General features: G+C 42.6%; 1 protein-coding gene across 2 annotated transcripts; it reads left to right on the forward strand.

The window, feature by feature from the left end:
• Nucleotides 1–418: 418 nt before the first annotated feature.
• nckipsd (NCK interacting protein with SH3 domain) lies at nucleotides 419–10,215 on the forward strand. 2 transcript variants are annotated; one of them, XM_072382154.1, is made up of 13 exons: nucleotides 419–808; nucleotides 1,693–1,805; nucleotides 1,895–2,105; nucleotides 2,843–2,921; nucleotides 3,094–3,644; nucleotides 5,683–5,853; nucleotides 6,575–6,661; nucleotides 6,944–7,082; nucleotides 7,732–7,812; nucleotides 7,986–8,114; nucleotides 8,326–8,415; nucleotides 8,518–8,690; nucleotides 8,846–10,215. In XM_072382154.1, the coding sequence occupies exons 1-13, from the start codon at nucleotides 638–640 to the stop codon at nucleotides 9,068–9,070; spliced, it is 2,220 nt and encodes a 739-aa protein (XP_072238255.1). In that variant the 5' UTR covers nucleotides 419–637; the 3' UTR covers nucleotides 9,071–10,215. The 2 variants fall into 2 exon arrangements, with proteins under 2 accessions (XP_072238255.1, XP_072238256.1); XM_072382155.1 differs by having other exon boundaries at nucleotides 420–808; nucleotides 2,846–2,921.
• The last annotated feature ends 1,230 nt before the right edge of the window (nucleotides 10,216–11,445 follow it).

Raw genomic sequence — 11,445 nt, forward strand, 5'->3', positions numbered from 1 at the left:
ATTTTATTTCATTATCTGTATCATATTTAGTCGATCATTACTCCTTTTTAATGTATTTTGCTGAGTGATACCTATAGTCACTAGATTCTTTGGTAGGGAAACCTGTGAAATTAAATCCAACCTGATAAAACTTTTTTCCCATAATTTTACCTTTTTGAGATTCTTACATTTTCAGCTTTTATTAACATTTCTGTTAAAATAAGATAACCAGACTTCATTATTCACTGTTATTTATCTGATTACTGTGAAATTAAGTAGACATCAATATCATCAATGTCAAAAATTTTCAAGTTAATCATTTCCAAGAAAATCCATGACACAGACAGGAAGAGTTGATCCGTTCTTGTTATTTATGCCTCTGGTGGAGGTGAAATGCAGCTCTGCCTTTGATTAAAATGTCTAGAGGGCGTGTTCAAAGCGTAACAGCGCCCCCGGTGGTGATTTCTGGTAACACCCAGGTCAGATGATCTGAGCAACATTGTAAATAGACATCAGCGGTACGCCGAAGCCATGCCTTCCTAGTCTCTTTAAATCACTCTCAGCTGAGCAGATCTTTCCGCCCAGATTCTCCTTTTCTTTAGATAACGTTTCTCTGGCTGTTTGTGGACATTTCGCCGCGTTGAAGTGTTATTAAAGTATGTACCGGTCTCTGTATGCCTTCCGATCTGCGGAGCCCAACTCGCTGCACTTCGCGGCCGGAGAAAGCTTCCTAATCCTTGAGAGGAGCAACAAACACTGGTGGCTGGGGTCCCGCTGCAGCTCGGGGGAAACGGGCTACATCCCTGCCTCATATATCGAAAAAATACAGGTAAGCCCATACTTTTAAAAAATGTCTTTTGATTTATGTCCACACGAATATTGAAATGAGGCGGTGACCATCATCGCTGCACCCTGGGGTGTAGTGCAATCCAGAGAAGGCGTAGTAACGCTAAAGGTTGCATTGATGAGATTGAGACAGACGGATCCAGTGCGGTGTAAGTGCTGCAGCGCAGGCCATGTTGAGGCTTGACGGCTCTGGGTGAAACTGCGTTCTTACTGAAGCAAACATGAACTACTGGAAAAGGTTGCACGTTGCAGGGCCACAGATTCGTCTGCACTGCAGCTGCAGAGAGAAGACCGGGGTGGGACAGGAGGGGAGGCAGCAAAGGATGGGATGTGACTCCAGAGGATTGTTAAAGTACAACACAGATCTACGAGGAGAGTCGGGGCACATTCAAGGACAAGAGACCTGTGCTTTCTGCTGCTGTGACTGTGTAGCTTTCTCATGATGATGAATCCTTGTTTGATACGCAGATTCTCACATTCTTCCTCACAGCTTTGGTCTCCTCTCAGTCACACCCACTCAGGCTTAGAAGACTCCTCTTTCCAAGGACTGAGACTTGCAGTGAACTAGTCAGAGCTTGTGTATATCACTGACTTATATGCACTGGCAGGAGAGGAATGCTCTCTCCTGCACTTAATGACATTGGCAGTGGAGCTTTAATGAGCCTGAATGCGAGGCTTCGCTGAGCATGTGTGACTAGTTAAAAGCCTGTAGTTGTTAGATAACTGTCCTAGTTTCTGTCTGCCTGAAGTCGCACATGTCCCCAAGCCATGGCCCGTCAAGTTTAAAGTTTAATTTCTGCGCATGCAGCCATGCCAATGAATATTTAATCTATTCATCCTCTATTTTTCCTTGTGTTTTTCTGGCAGGCTCCAGAGCAGGATGAGGTGCTGCAGTCTATCGACAGAGCGATCGAGGGAATCCACAATGTGGCCTTAAAAAATGGAGGCAAATACAACCTCGAGCAGCGAGATGTTCTGCAGTGAGTCAAAGTGGATATTGAAAGTAGGATATGATACAGGGATTCTGGCATCTGTTATGAATATGGGTTGTTGTTTTCCTGTGTCACAGAAAGCTGATCCATCACAGAAAGGAAACTCTCGCCAGGCGAAGTTCCTCTTCCACCGGACACAAGCAAGGCCTCCCATCTTCCAGCAGTGAAATATCTCTCAGCCAAACCCCTCCTCCACCCAACGGCCTTAACCGAGACTATGGACGACAGGGGAGCGTGCCGTTATCAGGAAGCATGGACAGTATGCAAGGAGAGCAGGGTTTTTACCAGGTAACGCGCTCATTCTCCACACACAACGTGCGACCGGACTGCTCAAAACGCAGCGTCCTGTAAGTGATGTTTGTGATGGGATCAGTCTGTTTTGGGCCCCGTGGCGTAAAGTTTGCCTCGGTGCACGTGTGTTTACACCGTCGGCTCCAAGTAATCCCTCCGCCCTCATGCTAGCCGGCTGTGAGGAGCATCCAGCATGTGTTGTTCAGGTGTCGTGACCGACTCAGTTCGATGTGACTTGGTTTGATAATCAGCGTTTTAGACCAGAACATAAAATGGGAACCAACAACAGAGTTAGTAAAGAATAACTTTATTTGACTCATGAAGTAGTTGAAGTCGGGGGGGTTGCAAAGTAAAAGTCCAGACGTCCACCTGCTTAAAATGCTGTGACGGGACCTTAAGAAAGCTGCTTATATGTTTGTTTTTATATGTAAAAACTTAGAATTTAAGGAGGACGGACTTTGTTTTTCACTCAACTGTGAATGGTGTGTGACCTGACACAGAAACATCAGTGATATTGTACATATTTCAATATTTCAGAGCTTTTATGAGCGAAATGATCAATGAATCGAGAAAAAAGATCGCAGATCAGTTGTTAATAGAAATACTGTTATTGCTGACACAATGCTGAACCACTCAATATAGCTGAGTCTGTAAGACTGAAATTGACTCATATCACCACAACTCATGGGGTCCCTCTGGGTCCGGTAATCCAGTCTTGCTCGTGTCCCTGCCAGCAGGTTCCGCCTCAGCCTCGACGTGCCGCTCCGATCACTCCACCTCCCCCTGAAAAACAGAGAAACAGCCGGCGCATAGGTGAGTTACATTTGAAATCCTCTACTCATCGCCTCCAAACACCCTGCAGCTCCATGTTTCTGCTGATGCTACCTGCTGCTGCAGTTTTATACTTCACAAACACTCTATTCTTAGTCAGGTCACCGCTGTTCACTCCCTCCTTTCTGTAACCGGAGCTCTCTCCTCTCTGCAGAGCCGGGGGTCCCCTCCAGAGTGTCCTCTCTTCCTCCGTCCCCTGCTCCCTCCCTCTCGATCAGCACCACCTCTTTAGAGTCTGGCAACTCCCACTCCCCGGTCTCCTCTGATGTCAGTCTGCCAAGTGTTTCCAGCACCCCTCCTCCTCCTGTGCCGTCCCGTGTGAAGCCCCCTGCACCACCTCCGGATGTGCTGCCATCTGATTCTCCCCCTCAGCCAGCTCCTACAAAGAAAAGCCCGGCACCGCCACCTCCTCAGTCCGCTGAGCCCGCTGATCCTGTCCAGCTAACGGTGGAGGAACCGCCAGAAAGCGAATGGCCCGTTGCCCCCCCTTCTGTTGCTGAAAGCCCTCCCGGCAGCCCCACCAGCTCTGAACCAGTTCCCATGACTATTGGAGCTGAACTGATCGAGATGGTGCGGAAGAACACAGGCTTGAGTTACGAGCTGTCACGGGTCGCTGTTGGCGTGGTGGTCGGCCATCTGCAGACGACTTTACCTCAAGCCTCGTCGGCTTTGGAGCAAGTTCTCCTTTCACTGGTGGAAAGCAAGGTCAGATTTGTTTTCATTTCATCATGATTCAGCATCCTGGAGCGTGTCCTGTTTAGTGTGGCAGCCCAGTCTGCATTTAGCTGACATTTCTCCCATTACTCAGCACAGGACAGTTCACACAGTTATCCACTCATTTTTTTTTTCTTCTTCCCCTCGGTGAAAGGTGTTTAATTACGGGAAGTGGGTAACCTAACCTCAAATCGTAACCGCTGGCATCTTTTGGTTATATCCCTCATTTGCATTGTGGCATGTGCACACAGCAACCAGACAGCTGAAGGTCTCGCTGTTCTTTTTTTCAACTTCCTCCCACAACACATCCTCAAGCTCAGTCAGCAGCCAAACTGAGCGGCCACAGCCTCCGTGGTTAAGCAACACTCTTAGATACGCTCTCAGTATTCTTATCCCAGTGAATTTTAGAAACTAAATAGATTTTTTTTTTTTTTTTTTGGTAAATTAGACTTCAGATAGATTAATTTAGGTCGTTCACTTAATTGATTTCCACACATTACAGCAGCATCAGAAAATGTTTGTGTAGAAAAACCACAGATCATCATGGTGGGTAGAAGTACATGAATATCTAGATGCAAAAGACCAAATTAATACACAAAGCAGGTTACTGCACACATGGGTGCACACGTTAATGTGGATGAAAATGAGTGTTTCTGACTGTGTAATTACACAGTAACATATGAAGAAAAGTGTGTATAGGATATAGGGAATGATATATAAATGATTAAGTCTGTATACATTACAGAGTGATTATGCATCTATGTGTGACTTTTAAAAGAGAAGTGAGACAGAGGATGGGTCGGAAATCTTCTTCAGCAGAAATTAAACAGCAGATGCGGCTGTTTTAGTGACAGTAATATTTGGCAGACCCTTCAATGTGAACGTTCCGCGGTTGTTAACCTAGAAAAAAGAAAAAGAAGAGAAAAAAAAAAACATAAGTATTTTCTGCGTTTTTCTTTTAATAATAACTTTTGTAAGCTCCAGTAGAGGATCTGGCTGTACCTCATCCTCACCACCCAGAGAGGTGCAGCTTAAAAAGCTAGAAAGGCCTAGTTGGAGGTTTCCTCAGCGGACTTTTAAAGGTCGTCTCTGATTTATCAAAACACGGAAAAGGCAAAGAATGTGAAATAAAAAACAAACTAAATATCTGTGAATGTTAGATAAAGGCAAAGTACAAGGTCAGTATCTGCAACTATGCTGCCTACATGCAGAGCAGAGAAAGAAACATGGGGGGGAATTTAAGCTGCTCTAATCAACAACATTATAGTTTAAATGGGGGACATCGGCAATAGTAACAGGACATGAGTTATCAGTGGTGCCACAATTGTCACCTGACTCTACCATGCATTTTTAAAAGCTATTTTTGGTTTTAAGATTTGAGGCTTTTCTGTTTTATTTTTTTTTCAATTTTCAGCAGCAGCAGGTGGAAGAAGAAAAAACAAATACATCTACTGCAAATGCAGCTACAAATGTCAAAGATGATAAGTTAGTCCCTGGCTGACGTTTTCACTAAATAGCATTTTTTGAAAACTTCGTCTAGGTTCTACAAAGCGCTTTACACACGTTCCACATTTTTCCAGATACTCACACAGACACTAATATAGCACTCTATTTACAGTTTGCTTATTAACATACCGGGGGGCAGTGAGGGGTTTAGTGTATTCCCCAAGGACACTTCGGTGTCCCTCTGGTTGGCAGACAACCGCTCTACCACCTGAGCCAGAATAAAAGTATAAAAGTAAATATTCACCAAAGACGATGTCGGTATTTCTGTGAGTTTACATCTCCCTGCAGTGCCCTCAAGTGGGCAAATTCCATCTGCTTAAATTTGAAGAGGAAAAGCTTTTTTTTTTTTTTTTTTTTTAAATGCTCTGAGTTCTCTGATGAGGCCAAACACACAAATTATACTTACAGTTTGATTTATATTTTTATGTTTTCAATTGATAAGTGAAGTGAATTTTATTTTTTTGGACTGGTTTTACAAGCTGCATCATATTTAGGTGCGTGATGACGTTTTATGCCTCTGCAGGACTTGGGTGCAGCGCTGCCGCAGGGTCAGGTCTGTCATGACGAACAGCGGCTGGAGGTGATCTTTGGCGACCTCGCCCGGCACTGCGACGACTCCCAGCAGCGCAGCTGGGCGCTTCATGAAGACCACGCTCTCATTTCCTGCTACCTGGAGGAGCTGCTGAAGATACTGGTAATCATATCAAGGATAGCGTGATAACGGCCTTTATCTATGAGCCAGATTTCTTAAAAATTTCATGAAGTGCTTCACAAGAAGATATAAAATCAGATATTGAAGAGGAATGTCAAACAAATCCAGATAAAAATTCGTATCGACATCAGGTGACTTGATTACTTTAACAAATTGTGCTTTTAACACTCTGTGGGGTGTAAGATTTCCCTGATGTTTATTGTTCTTGATCAGGTAAACAGGCATTTGTGTTGCTCTTCTGAAACATTTCATGTCAGAGAGTTTTAATAACTATAATTAGCAAAAATCAATAAAGATCAGCTTTAACAGCTCATCTTCTAAAATGTGATTCACCGTTTCCAGTGTTATAAGACCGCATTATTCAAAAGCTTGAGTTCATGTTGCTGTTTTGCCATCGTGATTATAATGCAAAGCTTTTCTCTGCGACGAATCTGCAATGCGAACCCAGGACCTGTCCAGATGTTGTGTGTAAACACCAGACATGCCTGATAGGATTAGCGCGGCTCAGATGACTTTGCAAATCCAACAGCGTGTTTAAGGAGAGATTTTGCAAAATGCCTTGGGCCGCGGAAGTCTCTCCTGGCACTTTTCCCTGAATGAAACCCAGATCAGGGTTGCAATGTTAGACCATGGTGTGTGTCCAGAGACAGTTCAGGGAGGCTGAAGTTGCGCAGCTGATGCTGTTAAACCACTGTGTCCTCAGACTGATGCTGATCCAGAGGTTTGCAAGAGGATGTGCAAGACCAATGACTATGAGAACGTGCTGTCACTGGTTTCATATTATCAGATGGTAAGAAAGATGTAATGTTTATTTTCATAACCACAGCAAATTTTGGCTCAGGAAAAATGTCCCCATCAGCACCACCTGCCTACACAGTAAAACCGCCATTGTGTTGAATGATTTTCTTCATGGTTTTGGTATATAATATACTTTCTAACAGATGCCTCTGTCTGAACCGGCATCCAGAATCTAGAACCTGTGCTGACCTTTGCTGCAGTTGAACCTGTGTTATTGTAGAGCTTTTTATTGTGTACATCTGGTTGACACTGGCTCATCGTTGCCTTCATGCAGGAGCACCGTGTGTCTTTGCGGCTGCTCCTGCTCAAAGTGTTCGGGGCAATGTGCAGCCTGGCCGCTGCTCTCATCTCCACTCTCCTCAACTCCATCCTGCCCATGGAGCTGGCCAGGGACCTACAGACAGACACACAGGGTGAGGTTTCTTTTATTCTTTTTTTAGAAGGCATCCCTGAATTCGGAGGGTTGGAGACCGTAAATAATCAGACCACAGGACATTTTTCAACTTTATGTGTCCTATGTTTTTTTTGAGTTCTGCGTTTGGTCATCATCATCTTGGTCTCTCTGGAGCCAGAGTGACTGTATTGGAAGAGAGTCTGCAGCTGCAGAATGATTCTTGAAACCTGATTAAACAAAAATATTTATTTAAGAGCCAAATCTTTTTATTGAAGGAATTTGCTTTTCTGAAGTATTTTTTCGTTTTATGGTTTTTAAAGCAATGCCAACAGGTCCTGAACATCGCAGCCATTTGGGACGAGTTGTCAGCCTCGTCCAATGAACACAGAGATTTGGTAGTCATGGTAGTCCATCATACCAGTATCATGCCAATCTTTTTTTTTTTTCCCTGATACAAAACCATGTTACGAATATGTTTAAAATTAACCTAATTTTTAAAGCATTTTACAAATCTCCAGGCTGCATTTGCTCCTGTCCCAGCCTTTCTGAAATATGATGCAGGCATCACATAAAAAAGAGTTTTAATGTATATGTATGTAAAGAAAAAAAAGAAGAAAAGAAAAAATCTCAGTTATCTGCTTCACTTTTCTTTTCTTTCTTCCCACCAGAACACCAGAAGATGTGCTACACAGCTTTGGTACTAACTATGATATTCTCGATGGGCGAGCAGGTGCCATATCACCATTACGGTGAGATTAGCTTATTTTATTTTTCATCTTTTCATCTAAGATCTGTCCTCAAAAGCATTTTTTAGAGACTGATTCACATGCACATTGTGTTTGCAATCCAAAAAGTGCATTCGAAGGACGCTGTGAGGAGGAAGTGAAACAGTAGATATAATCCTGACCCTCCCTGCTTTCAGAACACCTGAATGCCGACTTTGTTCAGTTTCTGTTGCGTGTGGTGGAAGACGGTCTTCCCTCTGATCCCACCGAGCAGCTGCCTGACATCTTCCTGAACCTCCTGCTGGCCTTTAACCTGCATCACACAGGTGAGCACAGCCTCAGACATTTTCTCAGCAGTTTGACAAGTCAAAGGCTGAAAAGAGCTTTCATTCATACTGTGTCAGGTTTTAACCATTCTTCTTCTGGTGTTTTTTAGTGTTGATGAGCTGGATACAGTGTTTTGTGGGTTATACTTTTCAGAGCTTTTATTGATCAAGCGTAAATGTCTTTTTTGTTCTTCATGTCTGCCTCTATCAGCCCCCGACAACAACGTCATAATGCAGGAGCTGAAGCAGAAAAATGTCAAGATCTTGACAGAGAAAGTGCTGCTGCTCCTGAACAGAGGCGGTAAAATACTGTGGATAGTTTTTTTTTGTTTCTTTTTAACCTATTTTCCATTATGTCCACATTTCTTATGCTTCATAAAATCTGTTGTTGTTTCATCTCCAGACGACCCGGTTTGTATGTTCAAGCACACTCCACCTGCACCTCACTCGGTGCTCAAGTTTCTGCAGGATGTTTTTGCCAACCGAGAGACTGCTGACATCTTCTACCGCACTGACATGATGGTGATGATCGACATCGCCGTTCGACAGATATCTGATCTTTCACCCGGAGACAAGGTGAGACGAAATTATGTGTTTATTAGAGGATAGTAAAGGTGGTGGTGGTTTTCAGTCAGGCTAGCTGCTTTAACCTGTCTCCCACTGTCAATACATTTCCTAAAACCTTGAACATTACCTGTAATACTATCCGCTTGCTTTCCCTCCTTGCAAAGTTGCGGATGGAGTATCTCTCCCTCATGCACTCCATAATACGCTCGACGGACTACCTCGAGCACCAGCATCGTCTGTCTGACCTCAAGGGATCCCTGCAGAGGATTCTGGGAGAAGAAGAAGATCCAGGAGAGGATGAAGGGAGTGCCACAGCCAAACAGATGGATAAGCTAATTGTACAGCAGATATTCAAGGAGTTCCCGCAGATCTGTGAGAAACAGGACTAACCATATCAGTATCATGTACACACACTGTAGTCTGCTCCCGTCTACTGCAGGGAGGTATGGTAAAGCTCAAAAGAAGAGGAACAGTAGTTTGAGGACAACTGTGCCAGCTGACAGAAACAGACCAGTATTGACCGTGTTTTCATGGACGTTGCAGAGCTGCAGCGTGCTCGCAATGTCAATATATCTACAGCTTCTCAAAAGAATTTCATTGGAATGATGAGTAGGATGTTCCTGGGTGTGTTTAAGAAGAAAGAAAAACTATCTAACGCACAAAATACTGCAAAATACTTTGATGTTAGAAATAGCCAGACTATACAGTAGGCCAAACCATAAAGCTGCTCTCAAACTGAATTCTTAGCAATAATAACTGTTTAAACCTTACATGACCTGCACGTGCTTCAGGTTTTCAAGTAATCACAGCTCCAGTTAAACCTTGTTCTAACCGAACTAACTTCAACCAAATGGATTTAAGAGAAAACATGACGATTTGTAAGAAAGAGGCAGGTCTGTGGTTGCATGCACATGACAGACTGTCATTATTTCAATGCTTAGAGAATACTGTACTTTAAACTTTTACGTACTTCCCTTGCAGTAGGACCCAAACTACTGTGTGTTACTGAGAGTATTATTTTCTTAACTGGTTCCTGCACTCTTAAAACTGACTTCCTGTTTAATTTAACCCATCTTTAATAATACTTAAGATTCAAGTCAAGTAGGGCAATGTGAATAAGTTGAATAAGTTTACTTCTCTTGTGAGAAAAGCAAAGCACACTCTGACTCTTGTTGCCATTACTGAGCTCGTAGCTGAGTATGTTGCTGCTGCATTTTGAGACTCTGCTGTTTCTGCATCTGCAATTATCTCATTCTGCTAAATATGGCTTTTCTAACATTTTACAGAAATTGCTCTGTGTTTGCAAATTCAAAGCTCTTTAAGCATCACTGACTGTTTACAGTGTCAAACTAATGTTGCTGCATCCAGGCTTTTTGACAACAGAGTCTTGGCTAATGTGAGATGATTATTATCTGGGATGATGCATCATTCAGTATAATCTCATGTTCCTGCTGAAAATCAAGACATTGGAGAGGAAAACAGGGCATTTATTTTTATCTTCTGGTTGTTTTATTCTAATTTTCCTCCCCCCCCCCCCCCCCCCCCCCCCCCCCCCCCCCCCCCCCCCCCAGAGATGTTGTGACTGATGTTTTCCCATCCTGACACATGTCCTTTTCTTATGTTGTCCCTGCCACAGCTTCTCGATTAGGAAGCCAATCGAGAAGAGATATCAGATTTTAGTTGATGTCGTGTCTTCATTATTTGACTAATTGGGTGTCTGTTTACAGTGTGTGTGTGTCTGTGTGTGAGTGGGAACATTTCCATGATTAACATTGTCTGCAAACATGCTGCAACTGTGTTATAATGAAACTAATAAAGCTATATTTTAACAGTGAAGGTTGTCGTGTGTTGTTGTGGAATATATAACATGATGAAACTTTAAAAGTTTATGGATTTCACTGTTACATTTGGGACACAACAAACTAAAAAATAAGCAAGTGAAAATAAGTTTTAAAAGCAAACTGAACCCAAGAACGCCCCTTCTTTTGGATATGTGTGTGTTTATTGTTTCCTTCCCTTTCCTTTTCCATTAATGGGGGAAAAAAGACATTGACGTTATGCACTTACGTGGAAAATAGAAAATGAAGACCACAGGTGGAACACAGACAAATTATGTGAAAGAGATGGACTAAGGATTACGAAGCAGTGGCCCTTCAAGATCAGATGTGTATAAACTCCCAGATCATCCATCTGATTCTTCAGATGCCTTTGTAGGCTTTTTTTTTCACGTTTTCATGTAAATGTGGTTTTATTTAGTGCTGTTTTTTTTAAAAGATTGCAGTCATTTCTCTTCTGTTCATGTTGTTTTGTTAGTGATTTTGATGAGTTGTTTCTTCTGGGTTTATGTAATAATTTTCTCTCATTTGTCTTTCTGCATCTCTGTAACAGCAAGATTAATTTTGCTGTTATTAACTTGTGTCTCAAGTGGGGGTTTTTTGTGTGGTCTTTTCTGTCAGAATTTGACTGTTTTCTATTCGAATCCTGTCTCTCTGAGCTCACTATATATCTCAATTGGTGCTAGTCAGTGTCTCGTAGTAATTTATTATTCCTGTGTATGAGTTTTTTTTTAACTCTCCTTTGGGCTGTCTCACATTTCTTATGTTTTTTTTTTTAATACATTTAATGTTTACATCGAAACTGACAGAAGCACGGTGTCTTGAGAAATGGCACATTAAATAATCTTTTCATTCATTCACTCAATTTTCTTTTCTTACATTCGTTTATTCAAAGTTTACGCTGAAAGTTTCCACCCGGACATCAAACA

This window comes from Leuresthes tenuis, unplaced genomic scaffold (assembly GCF_036924035.1).
Source record: "Leuresthes tenuis unplaced genomic scaffold, fLeuTen1.0.hap1 SCAF_3, whole genome shotgun sequence".
Classification (NCBI taxonomy): Eukaryota; Metazoa; Chordata; class Actinopteri; order Atheriniformes; family Atherinopsidae; genus Leuresthes; species Leuresthes tenuis.

Excerpts from the sequence above, each read along its gene's own strand:
- nckipsd (XM_072382154.1), top strand. The coding sequence starts at position 638 with ATGTACCGGTCTCTGTATGCCTTCCGATCTGCGGAGCCCAACTCGCTG. Across the intron at positions 809-1,692 it reads CATATATCGAAAAAATACAG|GCTCCAGAGCAGGATGAGGT; the intron begins GTAAGCCCATAC and ends TTTTTCTGGCAG. Across the intron at positions 7,813-7,985 it reads GGTGCCATATCACCATTACG|AACACCTGAATGCCGACTTT; the intron begins GTGAGATTAGCT and ends CCCTGCTTTCAG.